Source organism: Betta splendens, chromosome 24 (genome assembly GCF_900634795.4).
Source record: "Betta splendens chromosome 24, fBetSpl5.4, whole genome shotgun sequence".
In the NCBI taxonomy this organism is placed as follows: Eukaryota; Metazoa; Chordata; class Actinopteri; order Anabantiformes; family Osphronemidae; genus Betta; species Betta splendens.
Window position 1 is genome coordinate 4026376 of NC_040901.2, and position 22655 is coordinate 4049030.

The 22655-nt window shown below is 41.8% G+C and overlaps 2 protein-coding genes across 6 annotated transcripts in view; both read left to right on the forward strand.

The window, feature by feature from the left end:
• On the forward strand, positions 1-21521 carry ankef1a (ankyrin repeat and EF-hand domain containing 1a). 4 transcript variants are annotated; one of them, XM_029140242.3, is made up of 12 exons: positions 1-1946; positions 2127-2320; positions 2411-2572; positions 3668-3867; positions 3995-4144; positions 4353-4476; positions 4604-5420; positions 5535-5761; positions 5938-6077; positions 7298-7450; positions 7653-9225; positions 21346-21521. In XM_029140242.3, the coding sequence occupies exons 1-11, from the start codon at positions 1930-1932 to the stop codon at positions 7788-7790; spliced, it is 2322 nt and encodes a 773-aa protein (XP_028996075.1). In that variant the 5' UTR covers positions 1-1929; the 3' UTR covers positions 7791-9225; positions 21346-21521. The 4 variants fall into 4 exon arrangements, with proteins under 4 accessions (XP_028996075.1, XP_040925332.1, XP_028996074.1 ...); XM_041069398.2 differs by having other exon boundaries at positions 1-1877; XM_029140241.3 differs by having other exon boundaries at positions 1-1832.
• Positions 21409-22655, forward strand: part of snap25a (synaptosome associated protein 25a) — a 22495-nt gene continuing 21248 nt past the window's right edge. Inside the window, exon 1 of one of the 2 annotated variants that reach the window (XM_029140247.3) lies at positions 21409-21564. The gene's annotated coding sequence lies outside the window, so the exon portion shown is untranslated. The remainder of the gene's footprint in view (positions 21565-22655) is intronic. The other variant, XM_029140245.3, reaches the window with a different exon arrangement.

Sequence of the window (22655 nt, forward strand, 5' to 3'; positions counted from 1 at the left end):
AGAGCAAAGCATATCACTTGTCTTCCATTCTTCTGCTCATTACTTATCAATGGGACATGTAGGTCTCTCTCTATAACTGCCATTCAGCTGCCAGTCACACACACAGTCATCCCTAAGACTTTGCAAATGAGTGCTTGCTTTAGTGATCTGGAGGAAGAAGTGGTAATTCTACCCACAGTGGGCTCCTTAATGATTTAAGGATGCATAACATGAGTGGACACAGCAGTTGTAAAGGAAGACATACACTTTCTTTGTGGAGGCAAACAGGTCCAAAAAACAAATTTTTGGGGTTTAGTTTTATCAGGCGACTGTTCAACAATCAGATTTGTTAAGTGTTTTTCAAGTAAGCTTTTGTATAATTTCAGAGTCCAATATACAGTATATGACCTGGATTGCTTGTCTTCTACATTTCATGGGAACACATTGTACTTTTTGTGCTTTCTGATGTAATTATTGTAGGAGTATTACATCAATAACACAGTTTAGTAGAAAATAATTTGTATTGCAAACACAAATTATACCTTATACGTACCCACCCAAAATGATGGGGCCTAAGAGGCAAATTGGAATTGTTGTGGACTGTGTTCCAAATTGACTCTAAGAACACACTCACTGCTTGGTTTCCTGATACGCTTTAGCAAGGAAGCTGTGGGCTTTACAGCCGACACTGAGTACTGTACAGTTGGTGCTTGATTATTCCCTTTTTGGTTTCACAGTGCACACAACAGATTGGCATGAGCAAAACAAAATCAGGCACAAGCATCTAATTAAATTTAAAACGAGGGTCACCTCTGCAGAAACCAGCCGGCCTTCACTTACTCAAGGACCTGGTTTTAATAAGGACATTTTCAGTTTCCAGGTCACAATAGAAAAAACACTGATTGGTGCATTCACCAGAAACTTCAGGATGATCTGAAATAGAGAAACAAGCAACGGGAACTGGTTTGTGCTGGTAAGTTTTCTACAAGAATAATTGATGTGATCCCAGCAGGTCAATTAAGGAAACAAGGAAACAGGCTCAAAGCTGGCTAATAAACTCTAGCTCTAAGAATCAATAGTAGCTATATCAGTAGCGCTAGCAGTAAACTCTTTGCATGCTGTGGCAGCACTGATAAATTAACATGTGAACTGAAGATCCACTTAAGGCTTAACCCCATTTTAATGTATGTCTCAGAAGGATGAAGTAGAGGCACATTGCAGTTTTTAAGATTCCAGAGTTAGTTTTCTATCCATACTTAAGTCATTATAATATACTGTGATGGATGTTGTGATCACAGCAATGTCATTTTCCCCCTCTATGCTTTTCTAAGCAGGTTTTTAGTTATTTTACTCTTATTCTCCATGAAAAAAGTTATGAAAAAGGTTTCACTGCCATAGACATGTAAATAAACCACCAGTAATTTTTTATTCTAAGGTGGACCATGCACTAAAATTAATAAAGTTATCTAAAAAAAGTTATGTACCTACCAACCTAAGTAAATGGGCATTTGTACTTTATATGTAATCTTTCACAAAAAGCACAAAGTTCTACTTTATATACAGTAAATGCTTTGTGCTAGCTTCTGTGTTTACAGGTTTAGTATTCTTTTTTCCGAGCCCATAGGCAGTACATGAAAGCACCGTCAGTCGTTCCCGGCACTTTCGCGCGTTCGGTTACCATGGAGCTGAGTTTGTTTCCCCTTCCCCGGCTCGGACAGAGTGAGAGGTAGTGCTTTACCATGAAGTCGGGGGCTCGAGGAATAAACGTGGAATAGTTCCAAATGTTCCGCTTTTCCAGACGAGCTTGGCATGCGAACAACGACCAGAAGGAGGTTTAAGATTGTCCAGTGCCGGTGAGAAGCCAGACAAGGAGAACACAGACGTCAGCACCGACTGAGGTTTATCCGGCTGTTTACGTTTCCTCTTACTTTTGACGTATATAATTGAAAAATGCAAATAAACAAAAAGTAAGTAAATAAGCGTGGAATATTCACTTTATGAATTATATAAAAATGAGGTAGTTAGCGTTACCTCGCCTCAAATATGCTGTAGCTACGCCACTGTGAGCTTTATCATATTTTAAAAGAATGTATAAAATATCTTATCACAATTTTAATTATGTTCTATTTCTTCACGCTTCCAAACAGGACAATGAGCGTCAGAGAAGCAGAGGGCCGCCTGCAGCAGCGTCAGATCTATCGCCTGCTGCAGTGCGTCCACGAGGAGGATAAGGTTCACATAGAGAAGATGGTGAACCTTGGGGTGGAAAACCTCCTCAATCTCACTGATCCACAGAACGGCACAGGGGCGCTGCATGTGGCGGTGGCCGCCACCAATCAGGGTGATGGCTAAATATATTAGTACCATCTACTGCTGCTGCATGTAACTTTCCACTCCTGACGCTTTTGCTATTTTCCCCGACTCCACTCAGACCTTGTCAGCTTCCTTCTCTCAAAGGGAGCACATCCCAACGTCCAGGACAAGAAGGGCCGCACCCCGATCATGTTAGCTGCTGAGCTAGGGCATGACGCCATTGTGGCACTGCTGGCACAGAACAACGCCAACCTTGGGCTCCAGGACGCGGAGGGCAAAGGTGAGCAGAAGCAGGCATTGCTGTCTGCTTTGAAACATGTGGAGACGGCGGGTTCTGGGAAGAAACTGGACATGATACTGTACTGAAAACCAATTACTGTAACATGTAGCTGGATGATGTATTTCAGTTTATTCTATTTGAATATACATCAATCTGTGATCCAAATGACTCTCAAATTGAAAGAAAGGTCTGATTAACGCCATACAGCATCTAAAGCACAAGTACCCATTTTATATTATATTTCCAATTATAAGTGAAGAAAATTATTTTCGTCTGAAAGTCACACTCTTTCAGAAGGCAAAGGAATGTGTCTAGAATAGTCAATAATTTATATGGCTCTAATCATTAGAGGTAATGGAGCAGCTTTGCTTCCACTAATGTATTCTCATTTGAGCTTGAAGTGTCGATTTCTCAAATAGAGGTGTTTTCCATCTCGAGTTAGAGCAGCGGGTTCATTTGGAATGTCTGGCCTTGTCTTTCAAGTCATGAAAATGCATGGTGCTTCTGTTTAGATATTGATGAGTTGTGGTATCCCAGCGAGCTCAATGCCCGAATGACGGAGAGCTCAGTTTTGATAATCGCCCCCAGTTAGATTGGGTCGCAAGCATCAGTTTGGGCAAAAGGGTTTCCTTTTGAGAGTGGGTGAATGAGGAAGAGGAAGGATGGAGGGGGGCGTGGGGCCTGAGACAGGCATTAAAATAGTTGTTTAGAGCATAAATACATGCATATAATGTACTTTACACGTTTTATGTCAGCGTGTGCATTATTGTGTTAACAGTATGTATGTGGGTCAGGGGGTGTGTTCACATCTAATTACAGATCAACCTCTTATACAGATTCTCTCCTGTGTAACATGCAGAGTAACCTGATATCATCCAGCTCTGCCAAAGGACTGGCAGAGCTGTCCTTCCTAGTGGTCTGTTAGTAGTTAGCACCAAGCAGTAGAGGGGTGGGTTGGTGACTAACACATGAATTAGTCTTGGTGATGACTATCACTATTGTCCCTTTTGAGTCGACCCAGCAAACAGTTATATTTCATAAATGCAGGGCCATTTTAAATGCGTGTGATTTACTCTATCCCATTTGTTTGTTTAGGTGTGCTCTTCTATTGTATCTACCCTACCAAGCGTCACACCCACTGTCTGCAGCTGGCACTGAAGTACGGAGCAGACCCCAACAACGTGTCAGCAGATCGAACTCACGTCTTTCAACTAATGTGTGAAAAAGCTCAGCAGTGCACGCCCATGTGTCTGATGATGCTTGATGCTGGGGCAGACCCCAATGCAACAAATCAGGTTGGAAATCAATGAATGAAAATGGAAGAATTTGGAGAACAGCGGTGTAGTCTGGTATTTTGTTCATCTCAGCGTCCCTCTTTTGATCCTAACTTGAGCTTTATTTCCTACACTCTCATGTCCTCAGGAAACTGGCATCACAGCATTGATGGAGGCAGCCAAGGCAGGGTCTGTGCAGCTTGTGAGAGCCATTCTCAAGAAAGGAGGAAACCCCAACGCTTTGGACCGAAAACGGTTTACAGCAGTGCACTATGCTGCTATTAAGGGCTTTTTTGAGGTGAATCACCTGCGTAAACAGGCATTGATTAACTGATCAGTGGTAAAAGAAGACATCTCTCTTAATCTTATCTAATTGCACAGATAAAATTAGTTTTATTATAAATTATGATACAAATCATACAACATTCGTAAACTATTCTCCTTGAGTTTTACAAATTTCATTTATTTTCTAAATGTGCTTCACTGTGATGTTTTGTGCCTTCCAGGTAATTCAGGTACTGTCTGCTTACTCAGCAGACATGGGCGTGATCAACCTTGAGGACTGCACACCCCTACATTATGCAGCTGCCACCGGCAATGCTAACTGCTGCAAGTTCCTGGCGCAGAGAGGTAGTGGAGAATGAAATACTATCAGACATCCTGATGTCAGTCCGGTGTATTTGCAATATGCAGCTACAAACACAGTAAAGGTTGTAACTAAACAACGTCTTTTTATTTATCTGCGCTCTATCTTCAGGTTGTAATCCCAAACTGAAAAATCAGGAAGGTTTGCTGCCTCGTCAAATTGCCAGAGATGCTGGTCACAAAGTAGCAGCCAAGGAGCTGAGAAAAGCTGAGAAGCAACATGGTAAAAGCAACATATCCAGCAGCATGAGCCTCATGTCAGATCTCTGGGCTCTGACTCTCCACGACTGGTCACATGAGTGTGAGAGTGAAATACGGCAAGCCCTTGGGAACAAATTAGAAACAGTTACCACAGAGATGCTTATTTCTGTGTTAGAAATATTAAAAGCCCCAGTCGATCCAGACCAGCTTCAAACAGTCATCGCAGCCCATGGCGAAGGCAGAGAGGGATATGTCAGCGTTAATGAGTTCATCAAAGGAGTCCGATATGTCAAGAAACCATTCCTCCTCTCCTCTTATGTGCCCAAAAAGAAAAAAGAAAAAAGCGGAAAAGGAGGAAAGAAGAAGAAGGGGAAGTTTGTCCTCCCTCTGCCAATTTGCACTCTCCCACCTGAACACATGCCCCGGCGACCAGACGGAGGCCCGCCCTCCTTTATGATCGAGACATACTACAACTACTCTGACACCCGTCGATTCAGTCACCCACCACAGCATCCAATAATGAACGACTCCGGATGGTACTTGGAGAAACCAGAGAAGGTTTATGTCAGCATTAACTACTGTGTAAAAAGGGGAGATCTGGAATCGTTGGATCTGGCTTTTAGTCAGGGCATTTCCGTGGACGTCCAAGATCAGTTTTACAAGACTCCGCTGATGGTGGCCTGCTCCAGTGGCAACTATGAGGTGGCTCAGTATCTCATCAGCCAGGGGTGAGCAACCTAATGTTTTCTTTCTAACTCTTGGAAACTGATTTTTGCATAATCAAGTTTTGACTGAAGTGGGAGACCTCATGATAATCATAATATTCACAATTCTTCAATCAGGGCGGATGTAAATGCACGTGACCAGTTCTTCTGGACGCCGCTACACCACGCAGCTCACGCTGGTCAACTAGATATTATTGAACTCCTAGTGGAGGCTGGGGCCGCTATTGATACCCAGGCCCTGAGCGGAGGCACGCCTCTCATGAGGGCCATCGAGAGCTCTCAACCCTGCTGTGTGAACTTCCTCATTAAGGCCGGTGCCAATGTTAAAGCAGAAAACAAAAAAGGTATAAATGGAATGGGACTAATGCAGATTACAGTAGTAACAGATTTGTGTAAACATGGAAAATGAACAATCTCGCTTCATCCACTTTTAAAAGGTGTGCACAACAAACATAAAATATAAATCATTTCATGGTCACTTGTGTTATTTCTGTTAGTTTCATATCTAATTTCTTTACAGAACAAAACTGCCTCGACATTGCCAGAGCCTTTGCAGACGCCAGGATAATAGACTTGATTAAAGACAAAATGGAGTCTTCAGCTGTGTCCAAGGAGGGAAAAGGTGTGAAAGCTCAAAAACCTAAATCTGCCAAAGACAAGGTATTCAAGTCACTTGACGAAAATCTTTCTTTTGTTGCAAACTTTTCTTATGTTTCCTTAGTTTCTCCCAGTATTTTAAAACCCATAATTCTTTCATGCTATTTTGACATAGTGGCAGTCTCCCTCTCTAATTTCCTCTTCACCCTTATAGCACAAGGGAAGGGAAACCCAAGCCTGTAGGATGTAGAAAAAATAACTGAAATGGTCCCATTTGTAGGATAAATTAGACCAGATGTGTTATGTTAAAACTAGACCACCCTGAAGTTTGAATTATTCCAAAAACAAGGCTTAATTCTTACCCAATACACTGACTTTGTCATTACAGTAAGCCTCTAAAGACACTGGCATAGTTCAATACACTGTAGATACTTCAGTTCTAGGGGCAAAGAAAAGTCTGTCAGGGACAATAAATTACCCAAAGGTAAATTAAAGAACTGTCTAGCCTCCAAGCTTTTATGATTATTGTTGTATGAGTCACCTTCTGTTCCTGCTCTCATCAGAATGCATCACAATAGATGACGAGTTTAGAAAGATGTGCAAAAATGCACTCACTTACAGTATATTAGAAAATGAGAGGCCTATTGAGCTTCTGGCCATCAAGCTAGATGAAGTAACCCATATTAACTTTACTCATAGCCACACGTTGTATTTAAAAGAAACATGGGTTAAAATGGGTAAATGGGATGATTTCACGTACTATAACACCCGTCGGCTCACTTGTCAGCTAAAGCAAAAGATATACACCTTCAGTGTTACGTGATACAGTACAGGATGTAAATCAAAGAGCTGAGTGCAGCTGAGGGACTGTGTCGAAGTAGCAGCCTTCAGCTTTCAAACTAAGCTGTGATTGATTGGGAAGCATCCTTAAATTGCTGAGGCGCAGGACCTTTGGTTCCAGTCCAACCTGCCACCACCCAAGTACAGGAAAGCGACTCACATCTGGAGTAGGTTATACAGTAAATGCAGACACTCCAATCATCGAGAAGTAACAGGCAAGGGAAATACTGATCATGTAGTTGTAAGATTTTTTTGAATTAGTTCTGTATATACTTAAAATCTTGCTCATCACCCACTCCTCCCCATATTCCTATAGTTTATTTAAAAACACTAAAATTATTCAAACTGAGCGTTGTTTAGTGACCTGTATTTAATGTTTGAATATCCTGATGTAGCTAAACCTTTTTAAAGTAACCTCTCTAAAATGTTGGTGTTTCCCGCAGAGAGACACAGCAGAGAGTTCAGGGCACGCAGAGTCATTGACTGCATCTGGAGAGAAGAATCTTCCAAAGGATTCAAAGGGCATCATACTGCAAAACACCAGGATCACTACAGGGAGAACTAATACTGTGGATATCAGCTTTGTGCCAAAATCGGTAGGTATCACCTTCATTTACTGCAGTTTGCCTCAATATATTGCAGGAAGTATACTGCAGTAACAAAGTATTTGCTGGTTTAACATTTTGCTGAACAAGTAACTCATTACAGTATTCCTACAAGCCAGCCAGGATTTAATTTCAGAAAGGAATAATTGCATACACTGGTATTTTGCCTTGTCTTTGTGTTGTTGCTTCTCAGGTTTGGGGGAAACCAGCCACCACCAGCCAGTTGATGTCAAAAATAGAGAGACGGAAGAAACTTTTATCTCTTGAAGTGGACCTAGACGACTTCATGATGCCTTTCAGCCCCAGCGTCCAGGGCACATCTACAGAATAGTCTGGAAGCAGGTTTGGCAGAGGGACCCTGATGTGAAATTATAGTCACTGACGCTGGTATTACTTTGGAATTATCTGTTCTCTTACCACTGCATTGATCAACATTTTAACATTTTTATATATTTTTAAGTCTAATGATTACATTTTCATTATTTCTAATCATTGTCAGTATCAGAACTTGCTGCAAAAACATGTCGGCATATTATGGATATTTGCCAATGCCAACACCATTGAGAAAGAATACCTTTTGCCTAATTAAATAAAAATATTTTACTCAGCACATACTATACAGTATTATCACGTTTTCAGCTCTTTTTTGTCTCTTCTGGTCGAATTTATATCCCCATGGATTTATATAGTGTTTTTGAGTGCACAAGGGCATACAAAATGGAATATGATTATTCAGAATAACGTTTGCAATCTGTTGCAATACTGCACACAAGGCAATATAATACAATTCTTTAAATTGAATTTGAGCAAAACCCTCATAGTAACAAAATATGCCTGAATTCTGAGTTTCAGGTGCATACTACAGTATATATTTATACTGTATCTGATACAAAAGATTGAGAGATTATAAAATCATAAATGTTTGGCCTGACTAATACTGTCTGATATATAATGCATTAGCACAATCACAACTTTCTGTCGGGACCACAGATCTTTACAGTTGTTTATTGAAGCATTTGATATAAATAAAAATCCAATATATTTTTTTCACGTAGTGTACGTGTCAAGTAAATAGCAGCATTTGACAAAATACTGTCTAATTATCCATATACCTAATTATGCCATTTATATATCTATTATATTAATCAGTACAAGAGAAATAGTTTTTGAGTTATGAGCTGTAACTAAATTAAAACATATGACTAGAGTTCAGGGGGGAATAGACATGAGTGAGGAAGGAAGTTTAAATCCTCCCCTGACTCTGAAACTGGGTCTGGTGAAATCTCTAATAGGAGAGCTGTTGGGGCAGAGACCTTGATTGTTTGTTTTCATAAAACCATGTATAATTAAATACTACACTGGCATATACTGCAATTAAATCACTCAATTGTATTAAATTCCCCACGTGGTTTCATTCTCATCCCATTACAGTACATGTCTGCAAGCCAACGTTATCAGTGGTAATACAAGTAGGTAATGGTTTCCCAAAGAGCAGTAGCCTAGAGTCACGGTTTGTGTAAGGAGAGGAATTCTTTTAATGGCTGGTATCAGCAGACTGTTGCTGTCTTCTGCCTGATGCAGGTCTCAGCTGAAGCCAGTGTGTGGCACTGTTTGGCAGATTTTACAACACATGGGGTTCGGTTGTTTATTAGGCTGGGGGAACAAAAAACTTGGAGGCGGCTCTTGTGTTCCTAGCACAGAAAGGCATCAAAATGGCAGCCGTGGGTGATAACTGCTCCTGTCTTAGCTGCTACGTCTACTTTGAAGTATGTATGAACATTCTGTATAAGTAGGAGGATTTACCTTCATTGTGCCTATATTATTGTGCTTTTACCTTGATGAAATAATTACACTGCAGCCAGGATGTTCACTTTGGGTTTTATTTTAGTTGTTGACATGCATGTCCTGAGTCTTCTGAGCAAACAGAAATCGTATTCCTGCATTAAATGGGATGGCATTGATGCACTCTCTCATAATAAACACCACCATCACCAGATAAAATTAGACTGAAGTGTCCTCAAGGTCTGTGGGGACACAGTTATATAATCAAATATATGGACAGAAAGGGTCGGGATATGAGACAGGGCTGGAATTGTTAGAATATACACCTTCAAAATATAATTTAATATATATAGGAGAGAAATACTGTAGGCAACGGATGAGAGGGATGAGAGATGCGGCAGAGGAGAAGATAGGAATATAAAAGCAGAGAGAGACATGCGCATATAAAGTGATACAGAGGAGACAGTGATACAATGGAGACCGTGAGGAGAGAGTGAAAAACATCCGTTTAAGTCCAGAAAAAGCGCAAAAAGGGAGCAAGAGAGACGAGGGGAAGCGAAAGGACACGAGAATGAGAGAGAAGGTGGAGGTTGCAGACTGGGGGGGGGGGGGGGGGGGGGGGCAGAAGGAGAGTGACTCAGGGGAAGGGGAGCGAGCACGACTGAGAGGGGAACGATGGGAGCAGTGGGAGGAAGAGAAGGGCTTTTCTAGCACGATCGGTGGCACAGGTTCCAGGGAGTGAACAAGGCTCCTCTGACTGCTGGTCGTCAGGCAGCGTGGCTGTCAGGGCGTGGGCTCCGGCTTATATGGTCATGCAGTGTGTGTGTGCGCGGTTGGATGTTTTCCTGTTGTAGGAGGACGTGTCTCTGGGAATAAAAGTCTACGTTTTAATATGTAGGTTAGTCTGTCTGTCTACATACTGTATGACACATGATGTGTCACGTGAGGACACATTGTTGTCAGCGTGACTAATGGCTCGCTGGGTGAACTGCAGTATGTGCCTGTGTGTGTATATTATGTTGTGTGGCTGGATTTCTATGAGACGTTGTGCGTCACATTTAATGGAAATATCTCCTCTCCTCTCCTCCACACCCCCCCTCCCCTCCCGCTTCCTCCCCCTCTGCTGAGTTTCAGTCTGAGCTCAAATCAATGTGTGTTGCTGCCAGCAGCACTGCAGTCTCCCAGCTGTGGTCCTGCATCGCTTACTCAGCACTCAGCACTCCAACCTTTAAAGTCCCAAAACAACCCACTGGGACCCCCCCCCCCCCCCCCCCTCCATTCCACCACACACACTCCACCACACGGTAATATCATATATTACTGCATTACATACATTAGCTATGCATGCACACGGCCACATATGTACAAACACATGCATGAGACAGACATTACAGGACATTACAAACACGTTCTAGGAGACTAGTAAAAAAGTTATTAATTGTTTCATGAGGTCTCTTTTTGAATTATTCTGTCTATGAAATGTCACAGGACAGTAACAAAACAAGAGACTGTGTCTATGTATCAGTCCATATCACAATATATATCACAGAATGAAGCAGCAAATCTGAAGAGCCCGAAAAGAACATTTATCCTGACAAAAACAGTATAAAATACAGTAAGTAACCCAACACACTCCTGTTCCAGAATCAACTTTTTTGTAACAAACATCAGTTAATCAGAATCCGAATCCCTGACCATGCTCCTATCACTATTACTTTATAGTCTCTAATTCTGGAACTGATTGACTCTCAAACCATCTACAGTATATTATTGGGGAAACAAAGACAGTAAGAGAAGTGCCCAAAGGTAAAATAATATCTTTTTCCTTCAACCTATTCATCATACAAGAAAAAGCAACTAGAACTGGAAAACTAGAACTAGAACAAAACAATTTCAAAAATTGTAAATTTTTATTCCACTAACAGCAATGAACACAATGAGTTAAACCATTATATATTATACATGAATGTTATAAACAGAAAACACAGTCCTTGTCTTGACATAAATATGAGCTATTTGAATATACTGTAGCAATAAAGCTTGTAAATATTTAGCAGTCAAGCATCCACAACTTATTACTGACACCTATTGAACATTATACTTTTATTATTACAATTAATAACAGTCAGAGATTGACACCTTTTTAGAGGTAATGATTATTATGCAAAATGCATTCTACTGCATTGACGTGACTCTAGGCTCTATGTATGTTAGAAGTACACTTCCTCCTATTTTTACATTTAGCTAATTGGTCCAATCCTTTCTAGTCAGAATTCTTCACCTTGTCGACAAAGACAAGGGTCTGTGGTCACACAACGACACCCTTGCCCCGGCAAAATTACAACCCAAGCCAATAAACGAGGCTTCATCTAGAACAGAAAGGCCTCAGACAAAGAATTGAGTGTATATTAGCAATCTCTCACAACATAATTAAAACCCAAACCATAATTATTTTTATTACATGCAGGAAACAAGCACAAGTTTGGTTTGAAGAGTCATTCATACACTAGTAAAAACATTACTCACTTTACTTAAAACTGCACTAATCACAAATTGGGTCACCCTACACAGTCTCACAGGATGCCTACTCTGTCTTTATAGAATCACAAGCAGCAGCCAATAGACAAAACAATCCAAAATACAAAAATTTGTTTTTATTCAGATGATATGACATTACATATGGATGGATCCTGCTTTCCAGTAAAAGAAGTATTTAATATTATTAATTTAATTTCCAAAATCTCAAAGTAATGAGTATTTGGGCTGAGTATTTCCTCTAGTTAATAGTTATTATTCACTCACGTATTCGTGCTTTTTTTGGACAATTAATTTAATGCTACATTCGCACATACTCGGGGTACTGGAGACAAACTACATGTACACAGGGAAATTATCCCACTTGAGCAAGCTTTTAATTAAAAAAATCAATAAATCATAAATGAATTATAATAGAATTTTTTATTTTGTACAGTAAATGTTATCAGAAGTATATATATACTAATAGCGTGGCATATGCTGTCTGCAGCATCTACATTGTATCTGTATGTACAAATGTTTAAATGCATTTAGAAATTTAGGGTTAAAGGAAATCCATTCTCTTCCAATTTCATGCTAAGATGGATTCAGTGCTCACCCTGTTTCCCAAAGAGCCAGTAACTGTAAGTACAGGAGCCCAGTAGCTGTGCTGTAGAAATGCTGTGTCTAGCGAAACAGAGTATTGTACTGGTTTTCTATCTATTATTAATGAGGGAGTGATGTTTCACACCCGTCTGACTCCCAGCATACTGTATAACACAACAAGACCACGTGTGTGTCCTGCTATGTATGTTGGCATTCTTTCTTTTCGTTTGTGGCTGTTTTGTACACAGTATGTGCAGATTTAGTAACCGAACCAAAGTGTGCGTGCATGTGTGTGTGGCAGTGATTCATCATTAGTGCAGCTTTTCCCGTACCATAGATCTCGCTACCTTTCCAAGCCATGGATTCCAATTTGCTGCAGACCTGCGACTTTTAATATGAGAATATTGATTTGAGTTTCATAGAGAGATCAATAACGCTTGGTGGTAAACACAGGAAGGGGTCTTAGCTCAGATAAACACACCAATTTCTGGGAAAGAGACCAAAAGGAAATACAATAAATATTTTCTTTAAAAAATCTTGCAGACTTTAGCTGCAGCGTTTTACTTACTATGTGTACTTTATAAAAAAACATATATTTAAAAGTCATTAATTGTGAAAGTAAAAAAACAAAAAAAACAGTCTTTATTTTTGATACTAGTTTAGATGTCAAACACTCCTAATTGCCCATACAGTACAGTAGGTGTGACCCTGTGATGGACTGATGACAGCAGCGTTAGGCTCCCCAGAGGGAGCCGGGGCAGGATTAAGCATGAGTGAGTGGATCCCGATCCCAAGCCCAAGCGGTGTTTACAGTCCAGCACCATAAAAGCTTTACAATGACATACTTTCATATTATACAGTATACTTGGAATATTGATTCTCTAAGAGACTGATTTGCTTCAATGGACTTGTAAAAACAGCTTATTAGTGTTGCTGTCATGACCATGAAAACCGAATTGGCTCTGTTAGACTCGCACCTTTGAATTTCAGTGTAAAATGAGTGAATGAAAAGCAATGATAATAGAAATGGCACAGAAATGCTTGCAGTACCTGTATAAACTGTGATTGAAACACTGGAATGAAGAAAAATTTGGTTATACTTTTTTTACATGCCACATCCTGTTGTTGTGGTCATAATTTTCACAGCGATATCTGGTGGTAATCTGATTACACCAAGACAGTTGTGTTATATTGATAAGCCGTGAGGCAGCATTATGACTGTTGCCTTTTCCTCTGTCTATATTGCTACAGACCTCCTACTGTACATGTTCTACAGTAATAGTGCAGAACTACTGTATGTGTACTGTACATCTCTACAGCGAATGTTTTGGGTTAAGCGTCATCACTCCAACCACCCTTCTTTCCAGCAGCAGCTGTTTTCATCGGCCTGCTTCTCATAAACCTGCTGTACTACTGTACCTACCTCATGCATCAAGAACAAGATAAATGAATACATTTATCATATTTATCAGCTGGTAACAAACCTGAAATAAAATCTTTATGAAATGCAATACAGGCTAAACTGTACTTGAAGAGGTTTTTGTGTCTGAATATTATATTAAATGAATGACAGTTTGTTGACTCCCACAGCTAGCGTGTGTAGCTTGTACAGTGTAGCTGTAGTAACGCTTACAGGATGTTGTTATGGCTTTGCATGTGGCTCTGTCCTACACTGCAGTATCACCCCCCCCCCCCCCCCCCACACACACACACACACTGATGCTTACGCATGCACGTTGATTAAAGCTTCCTCAGTGTCATTTTGCTCAGCGGTTCGATTCCAGAGCAAAAAGGGGACAGTTTAATCAGACCTCCACCAGGAGGTAGAGTAACATATGAATGTAGGGAATTGCCAGCAGGGCTATAAATAAATAAATGTAAAAGCTAAGCATGACCAAAAGGGAGGCTGCTTTGTGAAATGCACCTGTGGTTCATGCATCAGGACATGACTGCTAATATCCAGCATCATTTTGGTGATAACACTCATATTTCTTAGCAGCTTTTTCTACCATGTTAGCATTTATTTTATTATGACAGAAACTGATCACCTACTTTTATTCTGTCATTCATTTATCTTGTCAAATATGACAGAACCTAATGAGGAGTTAGAAGTGTTTGTGATCATGTTCCTCATTAGCAATATTTCCCTTACATCTGTGCAAATCTCATTCATCATTCTCCCTTTATTCCTTCAGACAATGGCAGTGATGTTGCTTCTAGTGTGCTGCAGACGACAAAAGCAAATTTAACATGATGAGAACCCATACACCAAACAATAATTAATATTCTGGTGTTCTGATGTTATCGTGAGCGCCTGTGAAATGATAAAAATATGCTGCAGGGTAACAGAGAGCCGTGGCGGGTGAGGGTTTGCCCCCCACAGAGGGGGAGACAGCAGCGAGGTGAGTAAAAAGCAGGATCTGCATGGGGTTATTATAGGTCAAGACACCAAACAAAGCGAGGTGTGTTCGAGAGATAAATCAGTGTTCGGATGGTGATGATATTTGCCTGCCATTGCTTCAGGATTTCAATCAGGAATGAGGGCGGGCAGATTTAAAACAGGGAGGGGACATGAGGGGAAATACTGTAGGAGAAAAAACTAGGGTGGTTTCCCACAGCAGGCACCACTGCAGAACCTGTAGAGGAGCTTTTTTTTTAGGTTGGACTTTTGTTATGCTGCTGCTGCACCACTGAATCGATGAGGAGAGGAGGGAAAGAGGGGGGGGGGGTCAGCCTGGTCGGGGGTTGTTTCACTGCAGTGGAGCATTTTTATCCACTATCACTTCTTGCTTCACCTCCCTTCCCTCCCTCTCTCTCTCTCTCTCTCTCTCTCACTCTCTCCTGTTGTTGTTGTCACCGGAGCCTCATCCATCCGCCTCTGTTGCTCCGTCTCTTCCTCTCCGTCCTGGCTTCACTTCTGGCGGCTTCTCTGATACCTGGTGCCGCGCTGTCCAAAACTAATCTGGCAGCTTCTCATGCAGGTGTCTCAGAGTCTAACTTTGTGCAGTCATTGCATATATCAGTGCCAAAAGGTATCTTAGCACAGTTGCATGAAACTCTTGGGTTTGTTTGGCTGTAGAGAGGGATTACTTCTAGTCTTTGTTTGAGTTCATATCAGCTTGCGTAAGTCTTCCTACATGTAATTATGTTCACTTGTAACAACACCATCCTTTAGTAATAACATATGCAAAGGTCCTGGGGCGTCTGTGAAACACCGTGAACCTATAGAAATATATTACACAAGGTCTGTTGCTCATCTGTAACTATATACAGTTATATATTGTTTATTTTTTGAGATCAATAAACAAAAAAAAAATTCCCTTCATGAAAAACGCAACAATATAACACCAACTAGTGCCAACTTGATTGTTATTTTATAGCATTCTCTTCTCAAGTCTTCTCAAACCAAAAAATTAATTTGTAAATGAAAAACAAAAGTTGAAAAACTGAAAATAAAAATACTTGAATAAAATACTTGAAATGTATCTTTGGGTTTGTAGTCTTTATTTTCACAAATCTGTTACAAAATTTCTTTTCACATTTAGATATTATTTTATTAGTGTTGGACTTTTGAGCCTGTTTTGTCATACAGTACGGTAGGAGGCAGGACTAACATGAAGGACCTGCATGGTCAGGTTGCCTTCATGAGCTGTGGGAACTGGGATAATTCTGAATGCGAAATTTTTGACTAACTACCTAGTTTCAACCTAATTATTTCACCTTTCAATTTTAAGTGTTCTTTATATATTTTTATATATATATATATTAATTGTTATATACTGTATTATATTTCTTATATAATATATTCATATATATAGAATTTAAACATTATTCATTTATATATATTATAAATTTTACAATTTCTTTTCAGATTGACTAGATTTATGGTCCCAATTTAGGATAGTAATCCTGGTCCAGGTTTTCAGCAGGGCCACCTCTTGGGGCTTCACTTTGATGTGTGCATGTGTGCTTCTCCTTCAGTGTCTCAGCTCCAGAGACAGAGAGAGACACCCTGACAGCAAATGAGGACACGCGAGAGTGTGAGGGAAGCTGATAGAAGGGAGCAGGAAACCAGCCCAAACATGGGCACAGGTGACGCACAGAGGATACCCAGTTTCCATAGCAACAGGCAGGTGCAAGACCCTGGGAGCTAATCTAGCTTTCTGCTGAGGTGAAACATTTGCTTGCAAATCATAGCATGATTTGCCGAATCCACATCTACCTCAAATGTGCATTTAATAACGTTACGAGCAAGTATTTGATTTTTAGAGAGAAGTACACGCAACATGCGGAGTGATATGCTGAGATAAATGATCCAACAAACATACACTAGGAAAAGCCTGGCACATGTGGGGAGAAGAGACAGGGATGAATGAGAGTGAGATTAAAGATGAAGGGGACCTACATTAAAGGACAGGAGCGTTGATCCGCACCCTGGGGATGCGCTGTGGAGAAGAGGTAGAAGAGGAGGAGGCGTTAGACTGTATCCTGGTGCCGTGAGAGAAAGAGAAGAAAGTTGTCATGAAGGGAGAAAGTGGTGAGGAGGAGGAGGTGACAAGGGGGAGGTGGGAAGGAGAAAAACAAATAGTGCCGGGTCTTATTTGAAGTCAATGATACAGTACCTGTGGACCAAACAGAGAGAAAGTGAGACATTTAGGTCTCAGCTCCACTTCAGTCGATGGCTTATTTTGGACTGAGCCTCTTGTAGCATGAGATGTGAGTTAATAATGAGTGGACATTATGTTTAGAAAGAATGTGAATTATAACAAGTTTAGTGTTTGTTTAGTATTTGTGTATAATGACACATTTTGGTTTATTAAGTCAACGCAATGGCCGCAGTTACTGTAGTGAGAAGGTTGGAGAAATACTTCTCCCACTGTCAGGGATTTTCTCTGCTCACTGGTCCTGTTTCGGCCGCAGTCATGAAGCAGAGCAATCTCAGCTGTTCAAACACGCACGCCTACACGTGCGCGCGCGTGTAGGACCTCATATATGCACATATGGGAGGCTGAGGATGCACATTCTGAGTTCAGTGGGCAGCGACGCGCCAGGAGGGACGTTAGATTCTGGGCCAGTGCTCCCTCGCAACTTATGTTCCGTGTGTCTTTGCCTTCCTTCCCTCTCCTCCCTCCGTTGCCCCGCGTTACATTATGTTGCGTTATCTTAGCTTGTGTTACTAGCTGTGACAGCGCGCCGGGCCTGCGTGTGTTTTGTTGCATTAGCCGAAGCTACTTGATATCTTGCATAATCTTACGTTGCATCACTATTTGCTGCAGCCCGGTCTCTGCTCTGCGCTGTCGAGCTCACGCCTTTTATTTTTCTTCTCTCGATTCACAAATCCTACACGCCACATACCAGGCTGCGCGAAATGTGTTTTGTTTACTACACAGTAGCGTGACTAGACAAAGCGGAGGACAAACAGGAGCAGAGAGCAACAAGAGCGAAGCGATCTGAGAACTAAAGGACGTGTTTAAAAGGGGAAACAGAAGGAAGCAAACAGAGCAAAAAGCCAGAGAGGTTTAGAGTTGTGGGTCAATGCCGATCGATTCTCCGTCTGATGATCATCCCCTCCATCTGATCCGAACCCTTCAGGCTCAATCACTCAGTCTCTGAAAAGCTCACCTATCAGACCAAATGTCACTCCCGTGGGTGAGACTGGGTTCTGTTCACGTTCGTCGCCGCCGGTGTGCATTGCTTCGCAGCTCAGTAGCTGTGTGAAGACTTACTGTAACACACCAGACAAACACCATGAGAAATCAAAGCATCGAACTGTAACAGGCTCAGGGTCCTCGATCAGACGAGAAGAATGACTCGTCTGATTGAATTTGAATCAGACGAATGAATTCAAAACATATCACTGCAAAGTCGTCAATAAACTGAACAAGACAGTGTTTTACCTGGATAAATAATTCACATAAACAACCTGTACAGTCCAAAACAACTGGTTTAAAAAAAAAATTACAGTAGAGAAGTCAGTTTCCACACATCAACACTGATCAAGTTGAGATCATCACATTGACACATGCAACCTTGTAATTTCTACTGAATGAATATTTCATTTCTAAAAGCTTATGATTTCGCTTATATGCTTTCTATTCATTTATAGCAAGTGTTATTACTTTGACACAAAGATCTTAAACAAATCAACGTACTTGAGTAGTTGTAAACAAATGTCTCACTTTGCACCACAACACACGTTTTAAACACGTGGAATCCCTGAACACATACGAGCTCAACCCAGGGACTGCTTCGCAGCAGCCACGCGACTGACTTATGACTTATGACTCGCAGCGTCGTGATGAGGCCTCTAAATACGGTTGAAACACGGGTGTCATGCTGCGTTTGGTTCGATGACTCAGGACGGATATTGGAGGGAGAGGAGAGCGAGCGAGAGGCAGATTTTAATGCTGAGTCACAGCACGGCTGCTAGCGCTGCTGCAACACCCTCCCCCCACGCTGAGCCACACAGCCTGGCTGAGTGTCTCCATCCCTCATCCTGCTCACACACACACACACACACACACACACACACACACACACACACACACACACACACACACACACACACACACACACACACACACTGTACATCCCATGCTCCCTGGTTCCATCTCTGCCTCCCCTTCATTCTTTCCCTCCCGGTCCAAACTGTCTTCTCCGTATCTTTCGCACCTTCTCTTTTTTTAGCTGACAACTATTGTTGTTTTTTTTATTGTGACTCGTCACTCTTTCACAGCTCGCCCCTATCCTCCTGCTCACCCTCGCTCACGCCAGCCTCCCACCTTCCCAGGGAAGTTTAATTAAGGACATAATCGGTCAGAGAGGGGCAGGGAGATCAGAGAGCCTCAGCTTGTCTGCTACGGGGTTGATAATGCTGCAGCTAATCTTCTCCACTACTTGCTGTGTTTTGATCTTTGACCGGAACACGAAAAACAGCTAAAGCAAGTTGTGTATTCCCCAGACACTTCATACCCACAGATACACACTCACCCCTAATTGCAATTACCAATAAGGCTTTGGGGTCCTCTACTGAAAGGTTAGAAATTCTCTCAGTAATGCAAAATTAGAAAAGTACAGGAAGCTTTAACGGAAAAGAACAGATTTGTGATGTTTTAATGTATTATTTAGTATAGCCATCATCGTGCTGAGGCATAGCATTAATAAATGACAGTGACTAAGTCCCTCATTAATCCACAAACTACAAAAGTGGTTGGTGCAGCATGAAGTCTTCATCGCATTATTCAGTGTGCAGCTGAATGGAACGTGGGAGATAAGCAGCGGCGCCAGAGGGATCTTCCCGGCAATAAGCTGACAATATCTGGTTCAGACAGATGATAACCTTAAACAAAATAATAATACTAACTTGAAATTCTCACAGTATTACTAGCGTTTAAAATGGGATTAACCTGAATCAAGTCTGAATGATGTTCTCTCTCAGATCGGGTAGGATCAGAGAGGAAAAGGAGGGTTATTTGAATAAATATGCTGAGTCACTGAAGACATCTACTGTACAGCTATTTTTAGTTCTGAGTGACATGTGCCGCTTTGGCGGGTGTGAAAACGAACAAACAACATACTGCATGATGTATAAAGAAACGAGTGCAACTAGTTGAATCACTGATTTGAAGTTTTCAATTTTAATTCAATATGAAATTATTTAAATCAGCATCACATGACTTACTTTTATGGATATTTATATTTTATTGGCACAAATATTATTTTTTTCTTGTTATAAATTAATCTGTTGTCCTTGTAATGGTTAAATTGATTTAAATCTAATTTAAATTAAAACTAATTTGCAGATTTCAGAATAAAAAATCTGTAAATCAGAGGCAGGTTAAATGGCAGGTAGAGTGATTCGGCGACTCTCTGCTTTTAAGTTTGTGCAGAGGAGGAATGCATAGTTCACTGGGAAAGGAAAGCTGAGGATGGAGCAGAAGAGGAAGGTGGAGGAAGAGGTTCATGGACATGCTGAAGGAGGAAGACCCACAAAACAATGAGACGGAGAAGAACGAGTTGCTGTGGCAGCTTCTAAACGGGCCAGAACAGAAGAAGACATTAGTTATTAAAGATTCTGTTCAAATTCCATAACCACACAAGTATAGTCTTCTCGTGGACACACCAGTCACACTCACACTCTGGTCTTCCCCTCTGGCTCTCCTCTCCAAATGGATTTTTCATGCAGCGTTATGATTATCATTAATTTAGGCGACAGGTTCGTTTCAGAGCAATTGAAGACACATTTGTTACTGTGCCAAGCAGAGGAAGGAAGAGAGGAGCGGAGGGGAAGGGTGGGGGTGGGGGTGGGGGGATACTCTCACGTTACTGCATCCAATGATTCAGTGAGGGCCAACTGGAAACATAAACCAGACTCCTTTCATGTTTGTCTCAATACAAGCCCTCAGTCATATTTCATGCTATAGCACTTGTCCAACTGTAAAGAGCTTTGGCATAAACAATAAGCTTGATCACAACTACAGTTACAACAGTGACAATGATGACTTCCTGGCCCACTGCTTCACAATTCACGCTCATTTACATTGATTACTTGCTTCTTAAATAAACCTTTTAAACTTACTTGTTGTTTCTGGCATCATTACAAAGGCTCCATCTCGGAAGAACATATTATGAGTCGCTCTGATTTATGGGAAATTGTATATTTTTTTGTTCATTGCTAACCTCTGTAAGTCCTGGTACTTTCAACTTTATTTATTTTCGCTCTGTAGATTGTCAAAGCCTGAACAAACTTATAAAGACTTTTTATAAACGTGTATAACCCTGTATAAAACAGTAGGTACGTCCAATCATATGAATAATTCATATGCAGTCTCTGTATATGTAACAAGCACGTGGCAGTGTATAAAACACACAGCAGCAGCATTTCCAACTGTTTGAAATATTTAGTTGCGCTTCTGTCCGCGCAGCTGCGTGTTACAACAAAGACTTTTTGAAGTCCCTCTCCCCCTTCTCTCTCCCTCTGACAGATATCTATTAAAAGGTGTTGCTGACGTCAAAAGTGTCCGCCATCTTTGACTAGAGCTGCGTTGCTTTCCCCTCATTGAGGAAGAAGTGAGGAGGAACCCGGCGACGCGCAGTGCCTTTGCAGCATCCCAGTCATATACAGAGAGAGGCGGGTGTCGGTTAGCTGTTGGTATACGCAGACATTTCCTCCCATACTGACTGCGGGGCACATACAGGCACAGGTAAGACTGCGGACGATTTCTGGCACATCATTTGACAGTTTCCTTCCCTGCATCGCGCTGCTTTCTGCGCAGTGAAGCGGCGGATATTTTGTTATTTATGAAACCAGCGACGGACGGCTGTTTTCCGCCCGCTCGCCTGAATGAAGCTGACGCAAAACGCCCATTTGGCTTCGGTGGGTTCTGTTCTTGTCTGGAAACCATCTGCAGCGCTTTTACCCGGAGGCGACGGGGGTGGGGGGGCGGTGGGGGGAAAGAAGACGATGAAGCCAATCTGTTTGTTAAATCTCCAAAAGCGCGATGGAGAGCTGAGAGCATGGATGCGGTGCGCTATAATGCGTATATTCAATGTGGGCGTTTTCAGCGTTTCAGCACGCTGGACAGCGGCACGGAGCGCGAACACGCAGCAGATTTAGTGTCCAAACACACAATTGTAGAAGGTTATCGGCTTTAGCCATATTATTTCTCGATATTATTTACCGGACTGTTTTCTTCACCACTGGTGCCGTGGCTGAATGAGAGCGGCGCCCGCCTCAGAACAGCCTGATGCAGCAGGTAGACGGTCATAGAGCAGTGTGTGGAAAAAAGCTGAAACGAGTTCCTGCGCATTCGAAGCGAAGAATCGTGGTGACTGCGGTGGACGTGGTCAAATTGAAAGACTGTCATGTAAGCTAATAGTAAACTGCGCCACGGTGAAGCCGGTGGGAGGAGGGTGACGGATATAAACAGAAGGGAGGGGGAATGATGCATGATCCATTTACGTGAATGCGTCGCTTTCTTTTATTTCTTTTTTTTTTCCTTACGCAGTGTCTTTGCATCACATGCGGCCAGATTCATTTACGTGACATGAAAATGTCCTGGTGGGATAAGTGTCGGCGGGTGAGGAGACGGGGGGGGGGGCGGGTGGGGGTGGGAGTCAGCCGAAAAATAAGGGAGTAGAACCCCAGGGAGGAGCGCGGTGAAACCCGTGCGATCATAACCGAGCGTCCCGCACATCAGCGCCAGCGAGACCCGCATGGCGCACAAGCGCGAGCGTGAACCAGGATGAGGTGGGGTGCTGCATTTTTGATGCAGGATGTATTTTAAAAAATACA

Coding starts and splice junctions, on each gene's coding strand:
- ankef1a (XM_029140241.3), top strand. CDS start 1,789: ATGCGAACAACGACCAGAAGGAGGTTTAAGATTGTCCAGTGCCG. Junction 2,573..3,667: donor CCAGGACGCGGAGGGCAAAG/GTGAGCAGAAGC, acceptor TTGTTTGTTTAG/GTGTGCTCTTCTATTGTATC. Junction 4,145..4,352: donor CTATTAAGGGCTTTTTTGAG/GTGAATCACCTG, acceptor TGTGCCTTCCAG/GTAATTCAGGTACTGTCTGC.